The sequence below is a fragment of the Anabrus simplex genome, chromosome 14 (genome assembly GCF_040414725.1).
Source record: "Anabrus simplex isolate iqAnaSimp1 chromosome 14, ASM4041472v1, whole genome shotgun sequence".
NCBI lineage: Eukaryota > Metazoa > Arthropoda > Insecta > Orthoptera > Tettigoniidae > Anabrus > Anabrus simplex.
The window spans coordinates 22144476-22172460 of NC_090278.1; the positions used below are offsets into that span (position 1 = coordinate 22144476).

At 37.8% G+C, this 27985-nt stretch overlaps 1 protein-coding gene across 2 annotated transcripts in view; it reads right to left on the reverse strand.

Moving 5' to 3' along the window:
* The window catches only part of LOC136885766 (zinc finger protein 211), a 196595-nt gene extending 169275 nt beyond the window's left edge, over window positions 1-27320 (reverse strand). For both annotated transcript variants that reach the window (XM_068230215.1, XM_067158504.2), the window contains exons 1-3: window positions 26899-27320; window positions 24483-24572; window positions 12613-12671 (exon numbers count right to left, since the gene is read on the reverse strand). Coding sequence is in view for 1 of the 2 variants with exons in the window: in XM_067158504.2 (XP_067014605.2) it covers window positions 12613-12671; window positions 24483-24560 (137 nt within the window). In the remaining variant the exon portion in view is untranslated. The remainder of the gene's footprint in view (window positions 1-12612; window positions 12672-24482; window positions 24573-26898) is intronic.
* Between the last annotated feature and the right edge of the window lie 665 nt (window positions 27321-27985).

A 27985-nucleotide genomic window follows, 5' to 3' on the forward strand; every position in this document is an offset into this window, starting at 1 on the left:
ATTACCGGCTGAAGAACCTGCAAAGCGAAGGAATATTTGAATATCACATATATTTGAACGAATATCATGACGGAAAATCAGAGCAAGTTGGAAAATACCCGAACAGTAGTCGGAGTATAGTCTGAAGGCCGTACGAGAAATCAAGTCGAGTTTAACACAGTATAGGTTGATTAGCTGGGCAAAAGGAATTTTTAGAAAGCTAACTTGATAAAATTTCCCCTGTTAAACTACCGCAAAGAATTAACCTTGAGTCACTGTCTTAATAACCTGAATCATAGATACAAACTAGATACTCATTCTCAAGAGTGATGGACGAGAAATTAATCCCTATTTTTGAAATGTTTCTTTCACATATGACTGACGGCTACAACATGAGAGGCTAAATCGGAGATGGAGCCGACTGTCCGACGAAGACCGCCCAGCTGTTTCTACTATCCCGGTTCCCAAAACTGCAACCTGATGGTGACGTAACGGAGGATGGAATCATTCTACGCAGTCCTAAGATGACAACATCGAAGCCAAAGCCAGTCGTCCAACGTCAGTGATCGCAAGATAAGTACCAAAGAGTTACTTTATTTTCTTGAAATTAATATGCAGTAAATATAGTAGTTATATTTGTGGCGAACATTGGTATATTGTTTTTACGTAGTTCTTCGTGATAAAATCTCAGTCGTTGCCACCTTTGCAATGAGATTGTCCTTGTTGACTTATTATATGGGAATAGGTATTTCTTCCAGAGTTTACAATCAATGTCATAATATAGGAATGTTTATAATTGAACAAGGAGAGATTTAGAATGTGATTTTCAACCATTATGGGATTGAAACATCGTATATAAAGAGACGTAACCCTAATTTAATATTTTTAAAGAAGACAGTTGATTTCTGAATAACCAATATCTGTTTGCTGGTACGACGCGATGAAATGTGAGTACTATCCGCACACTTTATCTTGGTGCATTTACATCCTAGTGCTGAATCGGTCGACCTCGGCGATCTTCGAGATTCATACTGGCAACCTATGAAACACAAACTATGAATCGCTTAAGCATCGTTGTGCGACATCTGGCGTAAACTTTACGTACTGGTACTGTTGTTGTTTACACATCAAAGTCAAAGTATAGAATTCATGCTAGGAACAAGATTCGCATCGAGAGATATGTTTTATAATGTTATATAATGTGTATGTGACATAGTTGTTGGCTTAAGATGATAACGGTTTAGAAATTTCATATCGATCGAACATATTCTCGATTCAATTCAGATTTCATTTTCATTCAGTTGGCAGCACCAGGCAGCACTATCGATACCGGGACAGCTCCCTCCTTACTCCTCACCCCGTACACAAATGCATCAAGATAAAGTGTGCGGACAGTACATATTAACTTGTTTGGCTTATATATGTGTTTCATTTTCAGGTTAACGTGTTTATGTGTATTATATATGAAATCTAACCCAAAAGAGTACCGTTGCAGTGCATTAATGAGATGCTAAGATGATTTGCCGTCATGTTGGAAATGATAAATGTTTACGTGGGGAAGTTATGATTTGAATGGCATGTTAATGTGGATTTACGAATAATTATTCGCTGAGATATGTTTATGGGAATGAATAATGATATATTATGGTAATTAATATTGGTAAATGGAGAGATAGATATGCTTATGGATAATTTTGGCGGTAAATACGGCGTATTATTGGCCGATGATGATGTTTGACATATGCGGCAAAATATTAATATGGTAATGCGAGATATATTGGGTTAGTGGTACACGAGTACAATGAAATACATCGCAGATTTCGTATATGGGTTACCATAAACTGTCTTCATAGCAAATATCCAAGTAGGAAATAATAGAAGGGAAACTTGTTGTCTTCATAGACAATATATATCAACGTTGTACTGAATATTATTTGAAGTTTGGTGTCGAGAATGTATTTAATTCATAGAACAATTCCATAATTTAAATCTCTACCACAATTAGATAACATAGATTACAAAATGCATTCCTACGGAATTTTTGATATCTGACTGAAGATTGGTAAACCATAAATCATGTTAGATATAATTTATATTTGAACTACGATTATAATTATTCTTTACACGATACCTACATTTAATTTTAAGGTGTTATTGGAATATTTTAACCAAATGACATGCTCAAGGTGACCAATATTTCTCATTTAATGAACTATATATATTTGAAATAGCTATTTTAAGCTGATATATATATTTGGAACTTACTTGTGATTGCTAACGTTATACCATCGAAAGAAACGCATGATAGTGACAGAATATCAATGTGATGATGAAAATAAGCATTTTTTTATATAAAAGAAAGAAACAAGAACTGATGGACTCAGATTACACAATTTTATTATGAAGTTTAATTAGGCTTAGGGACTTAGGTTTATTGTTAACCCAAAAATGTTATACTACTTTTTCAACAGTTAGGATATTTATTTTTGAGTTATGTAAGTAAGAGAATTTATCCTTTATTGCTGTGATACGCATAATGGATGCATGAAGGATAGTTGAAACAAATCGAAGATAGATTCAAATTGAATTTTTCTTTTATAGAGAGGAGGAAGAAAGTTGATGTTGATGAATATTATCAGATTTTCTCTTATGATTCTAGAATCATGAAATAAATTATAGATTATCCAATTTAGATGTTATTATTTTAGGAGATAGGCTAATATCATTAGGATATAAATGATTTTGAATTAATTCATTTAAAAAATATTTTATTTATTTTCATCACTTTCATTCGAATGGTTGGATTTGAAAAACTTGATATTGATTCTGGATGATGAATGGTATCGATAGTAATTTATCGAAAAGGAAATATGGTGTCTCAGTTGATCTCACGTAAAAATAGTATGGTTCGCAGATGCAATTTATTTATCCCTGAGAGGTGTCGCGTAGCAATTTTAGGATTAACATATCAAATAATGTGATAAGAAAAATGAAGGTTACGTCATCGCTAAAAGTCTATGATGCGATAACTGTTTATACGATGAATATTTAAAGCGAACATAGCTACCGACACTTAGCATCAATTTTATTATATGCATTCATCCATTTAATGATCTGTAGAAGTGATGGATGGTTGAGGGGAAACTAGCCGGAGCAATTGTTAGGTCGCCCAATATGGTGTAAGAAAGAAACCCCCCTCAGGATGGTGCAGTACTGATGTAGAATTTTCATTTATTTTTCTCAGATTGACCGTCGAGCAGATTGTATGTATCCTGGAGGAATCACAAGACATCCTACATGCTAATACGTCGTATATACGTAGAACCACCTGAAAATGCTTTCCATAGTGACGGGGTAGCGATGATGATGAGTCATGTGGAGATATAAACAGACTCTCTGGTAATCAACTCCGGGCTGGTGCTGAACTAGTGTGTACAAAAATAAGTGAACTTTACCGTTTGACCCCAAAGGGCAAAGAGGAAAATTTAGACCTCCTCGGCTTCATACGGTACATCGTTAGGGCATATATCCTATCTTATCCCGCTACGCGTCCTAACGCAGAAAGACCGAGTATGAATGTATCTTCACGCATGTTGCCAGAAGTGCGTTTCCATGGGGTATCCCACTACCTCAAAACAAGAAGCAAGTGCGGTGTGCTCACTGTGGTAAAGCTGCCAGGAAACAGTGCAAAATATGTAACGTTGGCTGCCACATCCCTTGCTTCGAGCAGACTGGATGACAGAAAGCAGAGTGTATCCTCAAAACACAGACTAAACTGTTTTGAAGTTCTACTCGTAGTTTTACTTTTTTGGTATTTTCAGAGTGATCATACTTGCTCATAATTTGGTACTGTGTGTATAACAAGTCCTACAAACATACGAATATTGTCCTTTTGTTTTGAAACAGTATGCATTCTAAATTGAGATAAAAACTGTTCCTCATTTATGTTTTGAATCATATATTTTGTAATATTTTGTGCTTATTCAACACTTGTGTGACTAATATTTACTAAATGATTAATTATTACATTCATATGAGCTTAAAATGCGAACAGAAGTTCCTTTATTGAGCATGTCTTTTACCCTACCCGTCCATGCCCACTGTCGACATAAGTGAAAATGTGTTAATGAAACCTAAAATCGTCATAACCCTTCCATTTAGGTTGCAAACAACTGTACTTACGAAATATATCGCAATATTCCACAGAAAAATAATTTAGGCAGATATGGGTTAAAATGGATGTAAGTTAAAATTAATCTAACAGGGTTGTAGAAATTAGTGTATATGTTTCAACGAGCGCCAAGTAAATGTTTATAGAAAGTAATCTGTGCCTATTTTTGCCGATAATTAGTATCCATAACCTCTTCCGTTCATTTTATGCCTTTAAGTTAGTTGTAAGATATTTTATATTTATTGCCGCAAACGCTCTACGCCCTCGAGAAGCCTGGGTTCAGATCTTAGGAACGGGAGAGTAGCGGTGACCTCGCTATGCCGTAAATGGCAATTGTCCCCCATGTGAGTGGATTAATTATATAAAAACCCAATGTGGCAACATTGTCATCAAGCAGAAAAAGGTCACTTGACTGTTGGCTTCTATGGAGCATGGTCCCATGTGTTCATGACCCGAGAGGGTTACAATTTTGTCATTCACATGGTCCCATGAGGTATGGGAGGTGATGGGAAAGGTCCTAATATTGACAGCTAATTCATACATAATGGTGTAGGAATTGGTCAACCTATTCAACACACACATGAAAATGACATAAATATATTTTATGCTCGACGATGCCAAAATATAAACATTATATGCCAGAAAACTGAATCTTAATGAGGATCATTTTAGTTCAAGTTTTATTATGATCTAGGTTCTCCACCAATCAAGAATTCAGATTTTCATTATGATACAGGTTCTCCACCAATCAGAGTTCTGTTTTTCATTATGATACAACTGTTCGACCAATTAGGTAACAATAGCAAAATCAAACATGTCACACACACATATTAATATCAGTGCACCTTCTATTTCCAATATTCCACAAACACATGGCACATTCCTGTAAATTCACCTCACCAACTGTACAATAAGCAATTTTTATTTGAAATAAAGGTAGATTATGATAACCTTTTATCAAAGCTTTGAAAACATATGACATAACATATGAGTAACAACACAGTAAAGGTTTCCACCTATTCAATACAAAATATATTCACAATATTTTAAAATTACATGGAACTAGTTTCGACCCATTTAAGGGGTCATCATCAGCCACATCAAAGCAAAGATCACTCTTGACGAAATCAGGATTCACTCCTTAGATGGGTCGAAACTAGTTCCATATAATTTTAAAATATTGTGAATATATTTTGTATTGAATAGGTGGAAACCTTTACTGTGTTGTTACTCATATGTTATTCTCAGTTCAATACGGACCAACAACATGAAATTTATAACCCTTAACATATGACATTGTCAAGGTCCCTGATCCACTCGTGGTAAATCAATAAGCCAGCGTGTGTGCTATGCACTCTGTTCGGTAAACTGAACTGTCAAGCGACATTTTGACAGAAATGTATGAATCTTTAAAAAATAGAGTTATAATTATCGTCGAGCATAAACAGTCGTGTGCAACTCGCCTATAATGGTAATTAAGACATAAGTATGCTTATAAAACGAGCGAAGTGAAGCCATTATAGGCTTGCTGCATAATGTACTATTTCTCACTTTTTATAATCCTGGTTTATAACCTGATGTCTTTATTCCACCTAATCAATATATTTTATTTTTTACTAGACATAAGAAAGTGCCCGATGACATCATAGCGCAAGTACAACGATTATATGATGAAACCAAGTGTTGTGTCCAGGTCCAGGATGGAAGATCAGGTTGGTTTGAAACAAAGAGTGGAGTCCAGCAAGGAAGTTGTCTTTCGCCACTTCTCTTCATAATCATAATGGATGAAGTTTTAAAAGCGGTTAAGAGAAAGGATCCAACAACTAATGGCCAGGTTTTTGCTGATTATGTAATGGTATGGGGTGAGACAGAAGCTGAAGTACAAACTAGACTAGATCTCTGGCATGAAGCTTTTACAACCTTAGGTCTCAAAATCAGCAAAACGAAGACAGTTGGCTTGGTGATGAGTAGAAACTCTCCAACTGTTCATCTAAGAATTGGAGATAAGGAGATGGATATTGTAGACAACTTCCAGTATTTAGGTAGTGTTCTGTCATCAGACAATACCATACATCAAGAGATTAGTAACAGAATACAGAAAGCTTCCAAATTCTATCACGCTGTACGTCAAATATTTTGGGATGAAACATTTCCGTTAGTTTCCCAAATCAGCTTGTACAAAATATATCTAGTACCTATATTGACATACGGCCTGGAACCAGCAACACTTACTGGACCAACAAAGAGTCGTCTTCAGGCAACAGAATTGAAGTTCCTGCGTACTTGCCTACAAAAAACAAAAAATGGATGAAATAAGGAACATGGATATCCAAAAACAGCTTGGATTGGAAAGAAGCTTGCTGGAGACTCTAGAAGTGAAGTGATTGCAATGGTATGGTCACATGAAAAGAATGAACCCTCACAGGACTCCTTGAACATACTTTGAACACAATGTTCCTGGGAAGAGGACAAGAGGAAGACCTCGTGATGTTTGGGAAAAACAGATAATGAAGGACCTTGAAATTAGAGATGTGAACTGATGTCACATATACATGGATGGATAGAACAAACTGGAGGAGGCTCGTACACAACCACACCTGGCTTGCTGGAGCAAAGAAATGATGATGATGACGACTAGTTTCAACTGCTTAACTCTGTCATCTTCAGATATTCACTTATACAAGTTAAAATAAGAACACAATCATTAAATAAAATGTGGTTTCTAAACCCTGAGCTAAAAGAATAAACAGATTATGAAACATTTTACTCCACATTAAAATTCTTGGATTTTCACTTAACACTTGTCTTCTGAAGTAATGAGAATAAACTAATTTAAGAAATGGATAGGAATGTTCCAATTATGAAGAGGTTGCTTCATACGAAATAACAAATGTTTTAGAAATAAACAAAAGATTATGTTCAAATTACAGGTGAAACAACCTAATAATGGTTGTTGAAATGCTCAAAAACAATACTTTAAAATTGGGCTATGAAGAAATTATTTTACCTGGAACACGTTATATCTTATGAGAGTAACATGTATATCACTACCTGTTGATGATCCATAGTATGAAATCTGATATATACCCGTCAAATATTCCATCTTTGATGAATGATCATTTTCACTACATTTATCATCACTTGCACCTCGTTGCTGGTGCCTCCTTTCTTCTACAGCTGAGACCAAAGGTACCTGAAGCATACAGCTTTCACCAGGTTTTCTCTCCACCGATTCAGTTGGCGCCATCACTTGGGTAAGTTTCCAGGTATTCATGAGAGAGAGAGAGAGTTGGTTGTTCTGCTCGGGTAAAAGCAAGATATTATCTATCATCTGAGTAAAGGACGGTCCAAGGAACATCTTTAGTAATGTTGTTCATGAATAACAGTGGTGACAGAGCTGAGCCTTGATAAGACTCCAATTTTCACAGGGAAACTTTCTGAGGTACTGATTGCACAGCACACTTGACTGCTGGTGTTTAAATACAACATCCTAACCCAGCTAATGAACAATTTAAGCATGCCATCATCATGAATGCCGTACCATATCAGTTGATGCACAACATGGGCACATAGGTCCTATTCAGAAATGTACTTCGGCTTCAAGTTCCTACAAGGCATTTTACATGTATTTACAGCCTAATTAAAACAGTTTTCCAGAATATATTATCTTACGTATTTTGAGGCATGTTCCTGACACAAGGTTGCAGATGAGGTGAGATGAATGATGAATTCAATTTTGGTCTATGAATATGAACTACTCCAGTATTTGTCTGAAGGTGAAAATGGAAAACCAAAGAAAACCCATTCTCAGAAGAAGCCAACAATGGCAGTCAAACACACTTGGCTCTCGAAAGCAGAGCTTGGCTCCATAGCTACAGCGCATTAACATGCCTGGGCACTCTACTTGGTTGCTAATATTAATATTAATCTTTGCCAATAGCATCCCTTGCATGAGTGTTGAATTTTTATTATATTATCTCTGGTTAAGCAATAAGCAGTGTTGCCAACTTAGCGGATTTTTTGCTAAATTTGGTGGAATTAGAAGACTGTCGGTGGAGAAATATAACATTTAATGGACAGCGGATTTTTTGGCGGAATTATAGATTTATTATAGCAGAATTTAGCGTTTTATCCATGTTACTTTAAAAAAATTGTACTCCAGCCTGTCTCTGAGCTATTCTGTATTTCTTGTCAGGAGCTAGCAGTCATATGAGGAAAACATGTTATTTGGATTTGATGTTATGAGATTGTGGTATCATAAATTTGTAATACGTGGGGAAAGGGTACTTATCCCTTAGTTGACGAATGATGACAGATAATGAAACTGTGAGAGAGTAGCATTTATATTTATGCTATGAAGGAAGACCATTTAATGAACAGGCCTGTTCTGTGTCTGGCCCTTGAGGTAGGAGATTCACCTAGTTTACCCGGCAGTAAAACGCCTTCAAGTTTTAGCTCGCCGGCTGGCAGGCACGGGGTTAATCCCAGTCAAACTCACAGATCAGGCGAGTACAGACATTTACGATTATTATTATTATTATTATTATTATTATTATTATTATTATTATTATTATTATTATTATTATGTGCATAGGGACCCAATGGATCAAGCAAAGCTCTAACGATTCTGTTTTCTGAGTTGCCAAACAGCTCTCATCCGTTCTCCGTGAATCCCTTTGCGTTCTTCTGTCCACTTTGCTCCAGTCTTCTTTTTCACTTCATTCTCTGGTTACACTTTCCATCCATTAACTTTTTTCCTATAGAGGTTTCTGTCCACGGTGTCATTTGAGTTCATCTGGGCTTTTTCCAGATCCTTCTTCACTTCCAGTACCCATAGAATATTATTTAGATGCTCTATGTAGGTGAGAACCTTGTGTGTCAGTCTACTTGCCAGCAGTCTGCGGACGTGCCCATAAAATTCCAGACGTCTTTTGCGGATGTCTGCTGCAATGTTGGAAAGCTCTTCTGTCACTTTGCGTGACCTCGGTCTATATCCATCTTCTGTTTTTCGGGGGCCAAGAATTTTCCTCAGATTATTATTATTATTGCCCATTATTTGAGATCAGATTTCTTGGCGGAATTTTAGCGGATTTTTAATGGTATTTAGAGGATCTTGAAAATATAAGTTGGCAACACTGGTAATGAGTTGCCTGCTTTTGTTACAAAATACAGTAAAAAAGTATTTCAGTTTTAATATCATTACTTGTTACAGAAATTAAAAATAAATACAGTAAAATCTTGTTAATTCAAAGTCACTGGGATGCACAAATCGGACTTTGAATTACGTGATTGCCAACTCCTAATTCAGAAATGCCAACCTTTGCCATATCACAAAATATTCCAAGACCCATTACTGCATGTAATTAATCTTGATTCACAGTTTAAAGCTTTCAAATACAGTGGAAAAATCTACTTCCAAAATGTATCCAACAAAGTGCATTTACAGGATTCAAATAATGTACTTGGATAACTCACTAACCTCATGAAACAAAAGAGAAATAAAAGCATGATTCAAACATGAGGATAATCTATGCTGCCTCAGCCACCCTTGAGCATGTGCTTTATTCATTGGACTACTGTACTGTATGCATTTTAGATACCCTGTACTTGCATGGAAAGTACCCGATGCCCTTAAAACATCTTGCCTTATCGAACTTTCCTATGACGAAGAAAGTCTCTCACTTCCATCTGCATCACATTTTTCTATTTCCCACCACAGTACCTCTCTTGAAATTCAGAAATGCCAGCCCTTGTCATGTTACAAAGTATTCTAAGACCCATTAATGCATGCAATCCTCTTGATTCAAAGTTTAAACCTTGCAAGTGACATGGAAAAAAAAAACTATTTCCGAAATGTATCCAACAAAGTGCATTGACATTAGGCCTATTCAAAGAATATAATTAGATAAATCACTGACAAACATAACATCACATAATGAAAAAAAAACCCACATGATTCAAAGACGAAGACAAATAATTATATTGGCTTCCCTGTGCAAATGCTTTTTTTAAATTATTCTACTGTCTGCATTTTCAGATGCCTTGTACTTGGACAGAAAGGGCCCAACACCCTTAAAACATAGTGGCTTATCGATCTTTCCTACCATGAGGGGAGGAAGTCCTTCGCTTCCGTGTGCATTGCAACACAGTACAATGACCCCCACCCTTTTACAATTTCTCGGCTGGCACTCTCTTGTTCAGAACTTTAAGTCCATTTAGGCTTGCATTCAAAAAATGCAGTTTCATTGACACTGAAAATATTGTACAGTGTGAACAAATTGATTATATAGGCAACGCTTTTTTGCCAACTGTCGGCATCGCCAGTGTTAGCAGATTCTGATTCTCCGCACACTGCCTGCTACGTTATATTGTGGCATTCTTTAAAACGCTGAAAACGAAAGACGTACGATTTCACTTCAACTTAGCAAACATGAAGCACACTGTAGACATACCGAAGAGAGTGGAAGTGTGTTCTGGAAGACGCGTTCTACCATGATGCAGATAAATTTTGAATTTAAATTACTCTTTAAAGTACTAATTTTTTTACTTAGAGGCAGTTTTGAATAAAAAGTCCAAATTTTGGTAATGTGGTGGACAATGTTCTTCAAATGATGAATTATCCCTATTTTGAATTAAATAATTTAAATAACATGCAAAACCGTACCTCATGTTTCTGGGAATAAGAGACTCTGACGTGCTTCATGGCTACTACTATAGATGAACTACACAAAAATACTACACGATCTTCTGTCTGAATACAACAGCAATGCAATACAGTAGCGAGAGCTGGCTTACTGCACAGCACACAGCAAAAGAAATACCCGCGCACGACTTGAATATCCCACTAATTTACTCGACATGAAGTAAATGACTAATTTTATATGTATCTATAGATATAAAATAAAGTTAGGTCTGTACATTGCTCATAATTTAAAAAGAACGGTATTTCTGTATCAACAGTGTCCACCTAACAAGGAAATGCACTATTTTTATTTTTCCCCCATGGGCATCATGAAAAAATAGCTGAAGTGAATTTAATGAAAATCGGTATGTAAAGTCAAGAAATTATGCACTATAATCTGAGCTATAAAACATGTTATTCACATTGATTGAAATGGTAGTTTAGGGGAAGACATAAAATTTAATTCACAAATATTTGTGTCCTATCGATAAATTCTACATAACAAAATTATATACATAATTAAATTTCTGATCACTTATGTCTGAAACATTTTTACCATACTGGCTAAGATAACAGAGATATTCGTGAATTTCGATTTTTGTTGCTAAATCCATACAAACACTGAACCACGAGAAAATGGGTGAACAAAATTTAATGAAAATCGGTATGGTGATACAGTCTAGGTTATAAATAATTTTTATTCATGCCAGGTGAAATGGTGGTTTAGGGGAAGGTGCCTAAATTCTCATTTTTAAATACCTACGTTTTTGGTCCTATCGAAAATTATTACATTTATAGAGAATACAAGTTCCAATGTCGCATACAGTTTTACTGTACAAACTATGATAACAGAATAATGAATTTAGACTTTTGTTGCTTAGTCCATATAATCGCCAAGCATTGTTAACATGGAAATATTGTTTAATCGCATCAAATGGTGACAGTTTTAATCAGTATTGTCTTAAGGTGTAAAACAGTCCGGTCATCGGTGCATATCGACAAGGAAAAATGTGGATATGATTGTAAAAAATAAAAAATAAATCATAAAGAAATGAAAGCTTGAAGAATAAGACAAGAGAGAGTCATGAAAGAAGGAAGGACTCCCTTTCCATTAGATGTTTTAATATCCCAGGGTATGAAGAAAATTAAATGTGAAGGCCTACAATAATGAAAGCTCATAAAACTGATCAAGAGTAAAATTATATTGACCATTGTTTTGATATGATTTTTCTTGTCTGCTGCCACTCATCTCTGATAGATGGATTACTGCTGCATCCCAAGTAAAACAGCTTGCCTGAATATTGGCGGAAAGTAGCTCGGGATTTAGATATCTTTGCTCATTCTATATGATCATCCCGTCAACGACGGGTCTGCAGCTAGTACATACCCAAAAATACAGTACATCTCTTTACAGAACATCATACTACATAGTACTGGGTTTTTTCGGTCCAGCTTTATATTATATTAAATAGATATCTCCTGTCAAAGTGTGTGTACATTTTATTGGCACCCTCTGTATTTTTTTCTTTTTTTGCTACCTGTTTTATGTCACACTTCCCAGACATGTCTTATGAGAAGGGCTAAGACTGGAAGGGAAGTAACCATAGCCTCAATTGAAGTTGAAACCAAACATGTGCCTGGAGTGAAAATGAGGAACAATAGGAAACCATATTTGAGCCTACCGCAAGTGCGGTTACCGAGCTGCAAAACCCAAATAACTCAGTGCTGATTTTCTTTGTTAATGTGATGTTTTAAAATAGAGTAAGTAAATGATACTTACGCGTTCTCAGGAAATGCACTCACAACACTCTCTACACTGGGTACTGCTGTCTTCACATCCTGTGTGAAAGCATACATTTCTCAATGAAAGGGATTTAGAAGTAACATATTTACAATTACAGTGAGTTTCCTTTATTGGTTGGCCAGCAGGGATGCCCAGCTTATCTGCCTGACTCATCACTTCCTGTTATACAGCGCAGCAACAGCACAGGAACGCCCGCACTTCACAGTTCAGGTTTGTGCTTAGAACATGTATTAAGTGTTAATCTGTCGCTCCAACTGTTCCCGAGTTGTGAAGTGTTACTTCAGGGTATAATTCTCATAAAGCCTTCACGTGTGTACACGGTAGAGGAAGGGGTATTCCTCTACGATAATTATGTGAAAACAGAGTCTTCCAGGGAAGTCGTTGGGCGATTTGTAACACAATTTCCAGGTGTACACCCTCCACATACAGAGAACATGTGGGAACATGTAAAAAAAAATGAGAGGAACTGGTACTTTACTTGATAAGAAGTAAAGTAAATGAAACAACAGAATGATTACAACACACACCAACAAAATCCCTAAGACGACTTGCACAAGAAGCTGGGTATCAAAGAGCTTAGCATGGCAGGCTATGAAATGTTAATATTGAAACTAAACCTATGTGGAGTTTATGCTGGAAATGTGTGGATGCAGGAAGAGAACATTTCTAACATCTCCTGTCATAAGGTACGAGCTTAATTTCTTAATTCTTATTCACTAATTTTCTTAGTTCTCATTTTCTTAATACAGATTGTCTTAATTTTATATGTTATCTCCTGTCATGCTCGGATAAAGTAAGTGAAGTGCTGTTCTAGATGCTATGCCATGGAGCGCAGAGTGATGAAACAACGGGAGGCAGATAACTGATGCCGGACAACAGATGAGTGAAACTCACTGTAGATCAAATATTGATGTCCCAGAAAGGAACTATAAATTAATTTAATCAATTGTGAGAACGTAAGTACACAACCTCTTTAGTCCTTTTCAATTGTGAGATTACCAGCATTTCGTTGTAATGTGCTCATCAGCTGGATTGTGTCACACCTCTCCTAGATGGTCACGGCTGCTTTAGTGTTCCCTTCCAGAAACTCAATTTTTGATATGAAACCACAAGGTCAAATTTTATAGGAAATGGAGGTACATATTGGCACTGGTGCACTTTCACTGTGAAAGGACACTTGGAGTGGTGTCAAAACAGTAGCCTCCACTTCCTTCAACAGGTATGGCAGTCCAACTGACGAGCCTACTGGCACACAAGGAAAAGATGCTGATAATTTTAGAATTGAAAAAGGTATAAAGTACTTGATATTTTAGCAATATTATGAAATGTGTGAATTAGAATCTATGTTTAGATGTTTGCAGAATTATGACTTGGTGGATGTGGACTACATTTTACATACAATTAGAGCATCACACAGAATAACATACAGGCTACTTACTAATGTACTGTCTCATTTTTTACAATTCACATTACATCACACCCACACAGATAGATTTCAAATACCAATACAGTTGGTCTGTTACTGGACACTATAAATTTTCCAGCTAACTCATTCATGGTTGCCAGTATTCTGGCCCAGTGTGCTAAGCTAGGCTCATCAGTTGGTAAATAGCACACCTACCAGGACGCATGACTACTGCACACACCATGGAGGCCACTTCATAGGCTACTTGGAGCCACCGGCAGTGCCAATGCACTATGAGAGACTTTGTCTCATTTTCAAAAACTGATGCTTGCCTGGCCATCAGATGATAAAGATGTAGAATCCCATAGGGAACCTGATATATTTGCTCGGAATGAGTAAATTTATAATACCAATATAGTTGGTCGGTTATTGCACATTATAAATTTTCCAGCTAACTTATTCCTGGTTGCTAGCGTTTCACCTCAGTGTGCTAAGTTGGGCTCATCAGTTGGTAAATAACAGCTTTCTGTTACTATTTTCCCTACAAATACAAGTAATTTTTCAGTGTTAGCCTGTAGTACAATGGCAGTGTGCATCTCTTAGAGTGTGTTTATATTTTTTGTATTGGTAAGGTCTAGAATTTGCTGATTCAAAATTTGTTTTGATTTAATTTGACTCAAGTTGATCCACAACATAGAGCATCTCATTCATACTTTTACACCCAGATTTTTTAATATATTTGTGTACTTGTATTATATATATTGCTCACCTATTGTCACTCGTAATATTTCACTTTCATGTGCAACATTTTTAGCACCATAGCACTTTACCTAATTCAACCACACATCATAGTGTTAATTATATATTTGTTTCATACTGTTCTTACTGCTAAGAAACATGTTTTACGATTTCATCAAATATTGTGTATTGTTTAAATATAACTGATGATGACCCTGAGTAGGGTTGAAACTAGTACCATGTAATGTAAATACACCCAGTGTAAACATAACTATGTATTGAATAGGTGAAGAACTTTTATGTTTATAATTTATATGTAATCTCAGTTCAATACGGACCAACAACATGAAATTCATAAACCTTAATGAAAATGTGGTGTCGGAAAGATTGATTGTGGTTGGGGTGTTGTTCAAAGAGGGAGTGGGTGTTTTTGTGTTTCTATTCTGGTTAGATGACTGAAATTTGGCTTCCTTAAGACATGCTAACTTATGGTCCAAAGTTTCTTTGTTTTTTGTCTAGAATAATCTGTAATTTATAGTGTGACTTAGATAGAAATTCCATTCAAGAGGTGATAGATATTGTGAGATGGTCAAATTTACTCGATAAAGTTGCAAGTTTAAAAACTATATTTTCTTACATAGCGATTTCATTTCATTTCTGAGCCAGATATTATTGATCTTATTTTGAGTGTCATTTGACATACTGATTTCATATTTTAATGAGGATTAAACATTGATTTTATGACTGACTGTATGGAATAGGTGGACGAGAAACAAATGTTATATTATTTTGTACATACCACTTAGTCAAGCAGCTCGTCTCTTTGCTCCCAAGTCTTCCCAACACAAACTTTGCAACATTTTCCTAACACTTTGTTGGAAATCATCCAGGAAATTAAGCTGCTTTTCTTTGGATTTCTTGCAGTTCTTGAAACAAGTAATCCTGGTGAGGGTCCCATACACAGGGGACCTACCAGAAATGCATGTGCCCTCTCCTTTTCATCTTTACTAAACCCCTGAATACCCTTTTAACCATGTGCAGAGATCTGTACCCCTTATTTACAATACTATTTATGTGATTACCCAAATGAAGAGACTCCTGAGATGACCCTATTAAGTTAGACAGTCCACATCAGGGACACAGCTACAAAGTTTATGGCATGAAATTTACCTCTTTGTCAAAAATGAAGTAGAGTGAATTAGAATTATATTTTTTAATTGAATAGGACTTTAAAACTGCTGGCAGTAAAAGTGATATATGCCCTGTTGAGTGGATGGTTTCACATTCAGGCATATTCTGCTGCAGAACTATTGGGCTTACTTGATTCCTCAAATTTTCCTCTATCCTCCTGACTGTGCTTAACGTAGTTTCTGATCCATTTAGACCAAAGTTACTCAGATAGTTTACATAATTTTCAACTAACTTGATCATGAAGTTATGGTAACTAATGTGACAATACTACTTTCAACATTACCTGACAGACGGCGCCACCTGCTACTTTCAAGAAATATTTTAATGTTGAAAATATTTGATAGCAGACAAAGTAGGGGTCCCCATACTACGAAAAACATAAAAGTAACCACTTTCCTCAATTATGCCGAAAGTTGAAGGGCTAAAGAGCTGGAAAGGGTTCGAATTTTGAGTCTTCGATAGTTCTATCACACTAAAAAAACCACATTTTTAAAATCACTTCCGCCCTAAATGCAGTTCTGGAAAAACATCCTAAAATCACTTGTTCCTTTACTTTTTTTTTGCCATTTGCTTTACATCGCACCACACAGATAGGTCTTATGGCGACGATCCATTACTTGTTTCCTAGGCATTTGACCCTGTAACTGGTCCTGAGAGTCAGGATACCAGTTGCTATGGAATGGAAGTGGATATCTCAGACATATTCTGAGTCACAGCCCTCCTTGTGATCAGGCGGCTAGGACTATGCAATCCACTGGTGGTCCCAAATCCATTAGAGGAGAGATCCTCACTTGGAGTAGGTGTAAGTAGGGTAGCATCTTGCTTCACAAATTTACTGAGCTCAGAACATTTTAAACAGGCCTCAGACCTTTTGGAGTAATGGAGCCCCACTCCCATTTGACCGGCAAGCGACTCCTTGGAAACAACTTGGAAAAAGAAATGGAATTCGATGGGGAGCTATCAATATTAATGGGCCTAATGGAAGATAGAAAGTAGAAATGGCTGAGTCAGCAAAGAGGATGAATCTGGATGTGCTAGGAGTACATGATATTCAGGTAAGGGGAGATAATGAGGAAGAGAGAGGAGATTACAAAGGGTATTTGACGGGTCTTAAAAGGGAAGCGTAGAGTGTGGGGTAGGGCTGTTCATCAGTAATACCATTGCAAGCAACACAGTTTCTGTTGGGCACATAAATGAGTGAATGGTGTGGGTAGATTTGGATCTGACTCGTTGGCTGAATGGTCGGTGTACTGGCCTTCGGTTCAAAGGGTCCTGGGTTCAATTCCTGGCCGGGTCGGATTAATTATTCTGGCTCGGAGACTGGGTGTCTGTGTCCGTTCCAACACTCTCCTCATCAGACAACATACTACACTACTAACCACCACAGAAACACCCTCCGTATAGGGTTGTGTCAGGAAGGGCATCCAGTCATAAAACAGCACCAAATCCACATGTGCGACACAGTTCGCACCCTCGACCCCGCATGTGTGGGAAAAAGCTGTAGTAAAAGAAGGTGTGGGTAGATTTGGCACCGGGAGGAATTAGGACAAGAATTGTCTCAGTGTACCAGATCATCTTATTTGCCTTATGAGAAATCTCTACTCTGATCAGGAAGCTATGGTGAGAACCCTATATGGAACAACTGAATGCGTAAAGAGTGAGAAAGGTGTATGTCAAGGCTGCATATTGTCACCTTATTTATTCAACTTATATGCAGAGTATGTGATGAGGAATGCCAAATTAGATGAAACAGAAACTGGAGCTAAAATTGGTGGGATACATATAAATAATCTTAGATATGCTGATGACACCACCCTGTTGGTAGAAAGTGAAGAACAACTTAAGTATCTACCAATGAAGGCAAAAGAAGAAAGTGCAAAAGCTGGACTAAGGTTGAATATCAAGAAAACAAAGATCATGACAACTAAACCTATCACCTCCTGGCATATAACTGGTGAAACAATAGAGATTGTTCCTAGTTTCATCTACTTGGGCTCCAAAGTAACTGCTGACGGCGATTGCAGCCATGAAATTAGGAGACGCTTGCTCCTTGGGAGGAAGGCAATGGCCAACCATTATAAAATTTTTCAAGAGTAGAGACGTAACTTTAAGAACGAAGATTCGTATAGTGAAGGCTATGGTCTTCCCAGTAGCAATGTACAGAAGTGAAACCTGGACAGTAAGAAGGGCTGAGCATCGAAGAATAGACGCATTTGAACTATGGTGTTGGAGAAAACTCCTTACAGTTCCGTGGAATGCGAAGAGATCTGATAAGTCCATATTACAGGAAATCAACCCAGGCTGTTCACTAGAAGCTCAAATACTCAGACAAAAACTAAAGTACTTTGGTCATATTATGAGAAAACATGATTCACTAGAAAAGACCTTAATGCTGGGGAAGACTGATGGAACAGGAGAAGAGGGTGACAATGGATGAGGTGGATTGATGGCATCAAGGAAGCCACGGCTCTCAATTTAAAAAGACTTCGGAAAATAGTATATGACAGGAAGAAATGGCACACTTTGATCTATGGGGTCACGGAGAGTCGATAATGACTAAATGACTAACAACAACAACAACAACAACAATTCACCCTGTGAGGGTGCAGATGAGGATGAACTTGACGAGTTTTATGAAGCACTGAGCGAAATCGTAGTCAGGGTGAACATCAAGGATAGGGTACTGCTAATGGGCAATTTCAATGTGATAGCTGGAAATAGAACTGTAGCATATGAAAGGTCAGTTGGTAAATTTGGGGAAGATATGGAAGCTAATAGGAATGGGAAGTATTTGTTAGACTTCTGTGCTAGTATGGGATTAGCAGTTATGAGTACATTCTTCAAGCATAAGGCTATTTACTGCTACACATGCGAGGCTAGGGGTACCAGATCCATAATAGACTATGCCTTAAGCACCTTCAAATTCAGGAAATCTGTTAGGAATGTAAGGGTTTTCCAGGGATTTTTCGATCATTCAGACTACTATCTGATCTGTAGTGAACAAAGTATCTTGAGGCCTATGATAAAGAAAGTGAAATCCGTCCACAAACGACTAAGGGTAGAAAATCTCCAGGACGACGAAATTAGACAGAAGTATATGGATATGATTAGTAAGAAGTTCCGACCAGTGGACAGTAAGCAGTTTCAGGATATAAAAAGAGAATGAGTGGCATATAGGGATGCTGTAGTTGAAACAGCAACGGAATGCCTAGGAACAACTGTGTATAAAGATGGGAAAAAGCAAACATCTTGGTGGAATGATGAAGTAAGAGCAGCTTGTAAACGTAAAAAGAAGGTTGATCAGGAATGACTCCAAACAAGGCCTGATCTGGACTGGGAATTGTACGTAGATGAAAGAAACAGAGTGAAACAAATAGTTGTAGAATCCAAAAAGATGTCGTAGAAAGATTTTGGTACTAACCTGGAAAGGCTAGGTCAAGCAGCAGCGAAACAATTCTGGACAGTAATAAAGAATCTTAGGAAGGGAGAGAAAAATGCGATGAACAGTGTTTCGGGTAATTCAGGCAAACTCATAGATCCCATTGAATCAGTGGACAAGTTGGAGGGAATGATTTGAAAATCTTCTGAACATAAAGGGAAATCATCCTGGTGGTGCTGTGAACAACTGAGCTCTTGGGGAGGAGGAAAGTGACGTTGGTGAAATTATGCTTGAGGAAGTGGAAATGATGGTAAATAAACTCCATTGTCATAAAGCTGCAGGAACAGATGGAATTAGACTTGAAATGGTGAAGTATAGTGAGAAGACAGGGATGAAATGGCTTCATGGAGTAATAAGATTAGCATGGAGTGTTGGTAAGGTACTTTCAGATTGCACAAAAGCAGTAATTACACCTATATAAGCAAGGGAACAGTAAGGATTGCAACAACTATCGAGGTATCTCATTGATTAGTATACCAGGCAAAGTATTCACTGCCATCTTGGAAGCGAGGATGCGATCAGTAGGAAGTTGGACAAAAACCAGTGTGGTATCAGAGCATAGAGGAGCTGTCAGGATCAGATTTTCAGTATGCAACTGGTAAGTAAAAACTGCTGAGGGGAATAGGCAGTTATGCTTATGTTTCGTAGATCTAGAGGAAGATTATGACATGGTTCCGCGGTTAAAGATGTTCACCATACTGGGGGACTATGGGATTAAGGGTAGATTATTAAAATAAATTAAAGGCATTTATTCCGACAATTGGGCTCCAGTAAGAATTGATGGTGGAATGAGTTCTTGGTTCAGGTTACTCGCAGGGGTTAGACAAGGCTGTAATTTTTCACCTTTGTTGTTCATAAATTGCATGGATCACCTGCCGAAAGTTATTAAGTGGCAGGGTGAGATTCAGCTAAGTGGAAATATAGTAAGCAGTCTGGCCTATGCTGACGACTTGGTCTTAATGGCAGATTGTGCCAAAAGCCTGCAGGATAATATCTTGAAACTTGAAAATCGGTGCAATGAGTATGGTATGAAAATTAGCCTTTCAAAGACTAAATCGATGTCAGTAGGTAAGAAATCCAAGTGAAATGAATATCAGATATGAAATACAAAGCTGGAACAGGTAGATATTTTCAAGTATTTAGAATGTGTGTTTCCCAGGATGGTAGTATGATACGTGACTTTGAATCAAGGAGCAGTAAAGGTAATGCAGCAAGCTTGCAGATGCGATCAACACTCTTCTGTAAGAAAGAAGTCAGCTCCTGGGCAAAAATATCTTTACACTGGTCTGTTTTAAGACCAACTTTGCTTTACGGGAGTGAAAGCTGGGTGGACTCAGGATATCTTATTCATAAGTTAGAAGTAACAGACACAAAAATAGCAAGAATGATTGATAGTACAAACAGGTGGGGACAATGGCAGGAGGGTGCAGGGAATGAGGAAATAAAAGGTAAGGTTGGAATGAACATGATTGATGAAGCTGCACGTATAACCTGGCTTTGGTGGTGGAGTTATGTTAGGCGAATGGAGGAGGACAGGTTACCTAGAAGAATAATGGACTCTGTATGGAGGTAAGAGAAGTAGAGGGAGACCAATACAATGATGTTCAGATTAAGTTTTTAATGATTTAAAGATAAGAGGTACAGAACTAAATGAAGCCACAGCACTAGTTGAAAATAGAGGATTGTGGCGATATTTAGTTAATTCACTGAAGCTTGCAGACTGAACGCTGAAACGCATAATAGTCTATTATGATGATGTATGTATGTTCTAGCCAAATTAACTTATTTACATAATTCTTTCTGTAATGTGTTCCTTGGTTCAATACCCAAGGGTGTTTTTTAAATTTTTTTAAATGTCCACACCGAATATTTATACGGGCTTAAGTGAAACTCTGCAATGACTCGCATTAGTGCTCCTAGTGGTGCTTAAGTGAAACAATGCACTGACTCACATTAGCACTCATAATGGTGGAAAAGGGCAAAGTGCTAATCTAATCCACTGGATAATGATGATTAAGAAAATTATTGTAATTTTTAGGAACAAATAAAGAATATATTTTCATATTTATTATATTTGATTTACCTAAAATTTGTATCTCATATCCCTAGGATGTTCTCAACATTGAGTTGCTTGCCTGAAGGGCTAGGACTATGGATTTCTGTCATTATATTTAAACTCATATTTAACATTTTTGTATTATTCACAACTGTGAAGTTATGAATTGAATATGTTATGCATTCCCCTGTGATACCCACAGTGGAGCACAGTACACAAAGGAAATCAAAACATCACTGTATCCATGAAGTAGTGCAGCTTGGTCGAGTATAAACAACTACAGGCTATTACAATTAAGAATGTTCCCCATTTAGGGACAATTTCATATATGAGGACGGTTTGAAAAGTTCTCGGAATCACCGCTAGATGTCAGTGCTAGATCAAGGAGGTTCCCGCGCAATAATCACACATCCTTTGTGAGTGAACACATGGCGCGTCAGTGCTCTAGCTGCAGGAGTGTGGTAGTGATGACTCTTTGTTGCCCCCGCATAGTGATTTGTGACAATGGAAAAACTGAGATTCGTGCAGTGATTAAATACTTTGTAAAGAAAGGTATGAAAGCAAAGGAAATTCATGCCGACTTTCAGAACACACTGGTGGACTCTGCTCCTTCATATTCAACTGTTGCCAAGTGGACCAGCGAGTTTACATTTGGTCGGGAGAGCTTGGATGATGATCCACGTAGTGGACTGCCAAAAAGTGTTATGATCCCAGAATTTAAAGCAAAAGTGCATAAAATGGTCATGGAGGATCATCAACTGAAAGTGCATGAGATTGCTGAAGCTGTAGGGATGTCTTCTGAATGGGTATATTATATTTTAACCAAAGAATTGGGTATGAAAAAATTATCCGCAAGATGGACGTTGGACAATAAACGCACCAGATTGCAAATGTCCGAACAAAGTCTGGTCCGTTTTCAGTGCAACCAACAAGATTTTTTGTGCCGGTTTGTGACTACAGATGAAACTTGGGTCCACTACTATACCCCAGAGACAAAACAGCAGTCAAAGCGGTGGAAACATACTGATTCACCACCACTAAAGAAAGCAAAGACAGTGCGTTCGGCCGGAAAGGTCATGGCCTCAGATTTCTGGGATGCAAAAGGCATTCTGCTGATAGATTTTCTTACTACTGGCCAAACAATTACGGGGCAAAACTATGCAAACCTCCTAGACCAACTACAGGAAAAGATACGCGAAACAAGGCCTGGTTTGGCAAGGAAAAAAGGTCATCTTTCATCAGGACAACGCTCCGCCACATACAAGTGTTATTGCCATGGCAAAACTTCATGAAGTGGGGTACAAATTGTTGCCACATCCACCTTATTCACCTGATTTGGCACCATCAGACTTTCATCTATTCCCCAAGCAGAAAATTTTCCTTGGTGGCCGGAGATTTTCTACAAGGGAAGAACTGACAGTAGAATTAGAGAGGTATTTTGCAGGCCTGGAGTAATCACATTTTCGAGATGGGATTAAGGCATTCGAACATCGCTGGACCAAATGCATTAGTCTACAGGGAGACTATGTTGAAAAATAAAAGCAGTTCCACTGAGGTAAGATACTTAATTCTAGTACATTCCGAGAACATTTCAAAGCCCCTATGTACACTGAAGAACATAGAAACTGCAACACCCAGAAGGAGTGGTGCTACATTGCTGCAATTGAACATGCAGGACGAGTGTTTGGTTGTGATTCGATGATTATACTTTCAGGTCACTCTGACCACAAGTTTGGACAAGAATCAATACAGGATGTGCGCACCACGAGCTGCAATACACTGATGAATTTGTTGAGGCATGGAGTCAGTAAGGCCCTGGTCGCTTCCTGAGGAATTGTGGCCCATGCTTGCTGCACTGCACGGGCCAGTCATTCCAGAATTGTGGGTGGCTGAGGATGGTTGGCCAGTTGTCGACCCATCATGTCCCACACATGCTCAATAGGGCTGAGGTCCAGGGATCTGGCGGGCCATTCGAAGGTTGTGATGTCGTGAAGAGCTTCTGTGGAGATGCATGCAGTGTTAACCCGGGCATTGTCCTGCTGAAACATCCCATTAGCAATGTTCGCCATCATAGGGACAACCACTGGATTGAGTACCCTATCAACGTACTGTTGAGCAGTCATAGTGCCCTCAACAAGCTCTAATTGTGATTTCACATTAAAGCCAACAGCTCCCCAGATCATAACGCTTGGTGTTGGCCCTGTGTGCCTCTCGAAAATAAGATCTGGGCGGCCCCTCTCCCCGGTACATCGGCACATACGATTCCGGCAATCACTGCGGGCAAGACAGAAGCGCGATTCATCACTAAAGACGACCCTATGCCATACTTCGACCCACATCGATCTTTCTTGACACCAGGCCAGCCTTACACGTCGCTGTTGCGGGGTCAATGGAACACCTTCTGCAGGGACACGGGCTCGTAAGCCAGCTGCGTGCAGGCGATTACCAACTGTTTGTTGTGTAACGTGGAGTGCCACAGCTGCTTGAATTTGCACTGCTGTTGCATGGGGTTCCATCCGGGCCATCCGAATGATGCGGCGATCCTCTCTCACAGTTGTCTGTCGCGCTGGGTCTGTGCCAGGTCTACGAGTGTGGGTACCTTCATTTGGCCACAGCTGCCATACACGTTGTACCGTAAATGCCTGTCACCTAACACGTGCAGCGACAGTCCTTAGCGATAATCCAGCCTCACACAGCCCAATTATTCGAGCCCTCTAAAATGGCGACAGTTGTTGATAGCGTGCTCTTCTCTGTTGTCGAGGCATGTTTGACGGGGAACACTTCAATGCACAGACTGCAAGTCAACTACGCTACACCACAGTCCGTATACTGGAGGTGATTCCTCCGCGACCAATCACGTGGGGAGACCTGTAGCAACAATCCAATTCGTCTGAAACTTTCATCATTTACATACCTACATGGCATCGTTCCACATCCTGAAAATCAACACAAATGACCGATGCCTTCATGGTGTTGCAATTTCCATTTAAGTGTACCATACTTTTATGTCTACTTACAAACTTTGTATCTTCTTCTTCTTCTCCTTCATCGTAGGAACAGCCAGGCTCGCATTTGATGAAGACTTGATTCTCCATACTCTCAGAAAGCTAGACAAACAAGATTATGGTAGAAAAATTACTTCATAAAACAAGGTAGTCAATGTAATATTTGGAGTACTTCCAATTAAAATGCAAGCAATTTTGGTGGTGGTGATGATTTTTATTTAACACTTTGAGTCTTATGGATGTAAACATGCATCAACTGCAGCTAAGCTCAAGTGCCTAATAATGTATATTGGCATCACAAACTTATAAATTCCAAATTAAATTGAATGTTGATAATATTGCTGTTTTATGATTTTAGCCACTTATTTTAAATCTTGCTCTGCCTTTTCAAAAATCATATTTCAAACATACAAACAAACAAACAAAGGATACCCAGCGTAAATTGTATTTTGAAATGTTTGTACACAGGTGACTCTCACAAAATTAAGTACGGTATATTAATTTATATTGAGTAGTTTTCATCATGAACAATCCTATTTTGTAAAATATTTTCATGTAGTTCATCCCTTGCTTTTGGAATTTTATGTTCTAATGTTTTAGGAATTCCTTGAAAGTGATGTACAACCCTACCACTTAAAATAATTATTATTATGGTTTTAGAAACATGAAAATTATAAAACTCCTTATTCAGTAAAGACTACATTAATAGGAAGTACAATTAGGCAGCCATTCTCCTTTACTGCTAATTATGCAAATGCTGGAGTTGTACCTCAATTAAGGCCATGGCTGCTACCTTCCCACTCCTGGCCCTTTCCTATCCCATCGTTGCCATAAGACCTGTGTCAGACGTAAAACAAACTCTCCAAAAAATGCTGATTAGAGGGAAAACAAAAGAGGTACAGGAAAAGAATGGGAAAGGGCCATGAAGATCCATGAGAGGTGAGAAAATGAGGGCGTCACAAACCTAATATCATGAGGGTTAGAAAAAATAGAGTATGTGATACAAATTCTTATAATTTTGTTAAATACCACCTATTCAATACAATAAAAATGTAAAAAACTTACATATTTATTAAGTTGTTGACATGGTACATGTTTCGCTCCTTTTTTGTGAACATCATCAGCCAATTATCATTTACTTAAGGTTATATAAGAACATGAATCTATTCTATTGGATTAAATTATGCTTGTAAATCTGTAAGATTTGTCAATCAATAACCAGAATCCCAGATATTTTGATCTTTGAGTACAGGAACAATGGCTTATGATGCCCAAACTGTGGGCAGAACATGTCCCGTTAAAAAATGACTAATGTTAAGTTCTTTAAAAAAAAAATACCATACTCTATTGAAAAGGTGGACTCTCAAAATGTGTTATTTTTAAAGAAAAAAGTGCCTTGCTTGGCGTTCAAGCATATTTGTTCTAATATAGATACCCTTTTTATCTTTTCTTTTTTGCTATTTGCTTAATGTTGCACCGACACAGATAGGTCTTATGGCGACGATGGGACAGGAAAAGCCTAGGAATTGGAAGGAAGCAGCCGTAGCCTTAAATAAGGTACAGCCCCGGCATTTGCCTGGTGTGAAAATGAGAAACCATGGAAAACAATTTTCAGGGTTTCCGACAGTGGGGCTTGAACCCACTATCTCCCGATTACTGCATACTGGCCGCACTTAAGTGACTGCAGCTATCGAGCTCGGTTATAGATACCCTTGGTTAGATGATATGTCATTTCCATTTCATGACATGAAGGCTTCTTTCTCAGACATGTTGGGTTCTATTCACTCACCTACATATATAAACTTTCCTACATTTTTTAATTTTCCCTGATCCACATCTAGCTCTTTTGGAGCCGGCTTTATGCTAGTTCTAAACTGAATTTCCACAAGGGAGATCTAAAGACCTGCATTTGTTGCCTGTTAAAATCTGGTTGATTCGTTCTGTAGCTGTCTATAACGAATCGGAAAAATAGGGAGATCATCAGTAAAAAGCAAAACAGCCAATTACATTTACTGCTTTCTTAAAAAAAAAATGTATTCATCAAACGAAAATATAGACTGTACCAGTATCTTAAAAAGAAAATGCTAAACTTCTTTGCTTTTACAACCGCCGTATCGAGTGAAAATTACACATTAATATGCGAGATGTAAAATTGATATTGAATTTACCGTTAGCATTGTTAGTTTCGCCCTTATTTTCTAGCGTACAAACCAGGAAATAGAAGTAGTGTTGGGGCTGACAACTATCTTACCAATGTAGAGAGGATAGGAGTCTTTAGAGAGCCCTTTAAACATACCTCTGTACAGTACTTGTCATCGCACATACAACGGCCCTATCTCACCATATCATCTTAATAGTGTATGAAATTACAATATCGGAGATCTGCTACATACAAGCTATCCAAAGTGTATTCTCACATGGTACTTACCTAACAGGTACGTCATTTACTATCACTGCACTGATAAATGCAGGTTCCAGATGATTCTTGCGCAGTCAGGAATCTGGTTTTCTTTTCACTCACCAGCATTCCTCTCCGGCAGCAGTCTGCTGCAGTTTCAACAAATTTACGCCCCTCTGTTCTGTCGACAGCATTCTTTCTCATTCAGTTTAAGGAATTAGAAGATGCACAGTTGGACAGCGATCTCGTACTTCCCTGAAAATGAATATTTCTGCTGAATCTGCACTGAGGAGGAGGATTTCTTACATAAATGGAGGACAATTAAAGCATTCCTAGGTAAAATTGCCTTGTGTAGATGAACATGCTGAAGTCTTAGGTGCCTCTGAAAGGAGGGACGAATTCTTTTTTTATATTACCTACTGTACTGTTACCGTAATTGTAAAATTCTACACGAGAGATGTTTTTGAAATTATGATTCACCAATATGATGCCCTGATTGACTGTCACAAAATGTATTTCTTTCTTTTGTCCACTGAATATTAATTGGATAAAATACTCTTTCAGTCCCTGATTTTTTATTTGGAATAGCTAAATAAAATCGGCAAATTTCAGTAGCCTACCTACCTCCCTGCATGTTTACAAATATTTGAGACAATAGATTGGTTTCTTCAAACTTGATTTCTTTTATATTTTGCATTTTCATCCACTATAAACGCCCCTCACTGGGCAGTGGGCTTGTCAATCAATCAATCACTCACTCACTCACCATAAAATTAAAAATAACCAAAGTTTCATTTAATTTCATCGATTGCAAATATTAAATTGTTGACTACATTGTCCTGCAAGTAAGGCTTGCAGTGATGGCTGAACGGCACACTAGCCACCAGCATCTTAGAAAGTTATGGCAATCCAAATGACAAGCCCACTGCCACATTGGGATGAAACGTTAGTTATTTCATGATTGAAAACACCTAAAGAGATAGAATGATTTAATATTCACAATCGATGATATTAAATTATTTGATATCAAAGCCAGAGGATGTATGTATCTCCCGTTGTGCACCATCACATCATCATGATGCTTACAGTGGTGTCTCAATGGCACACTATCCGCCAA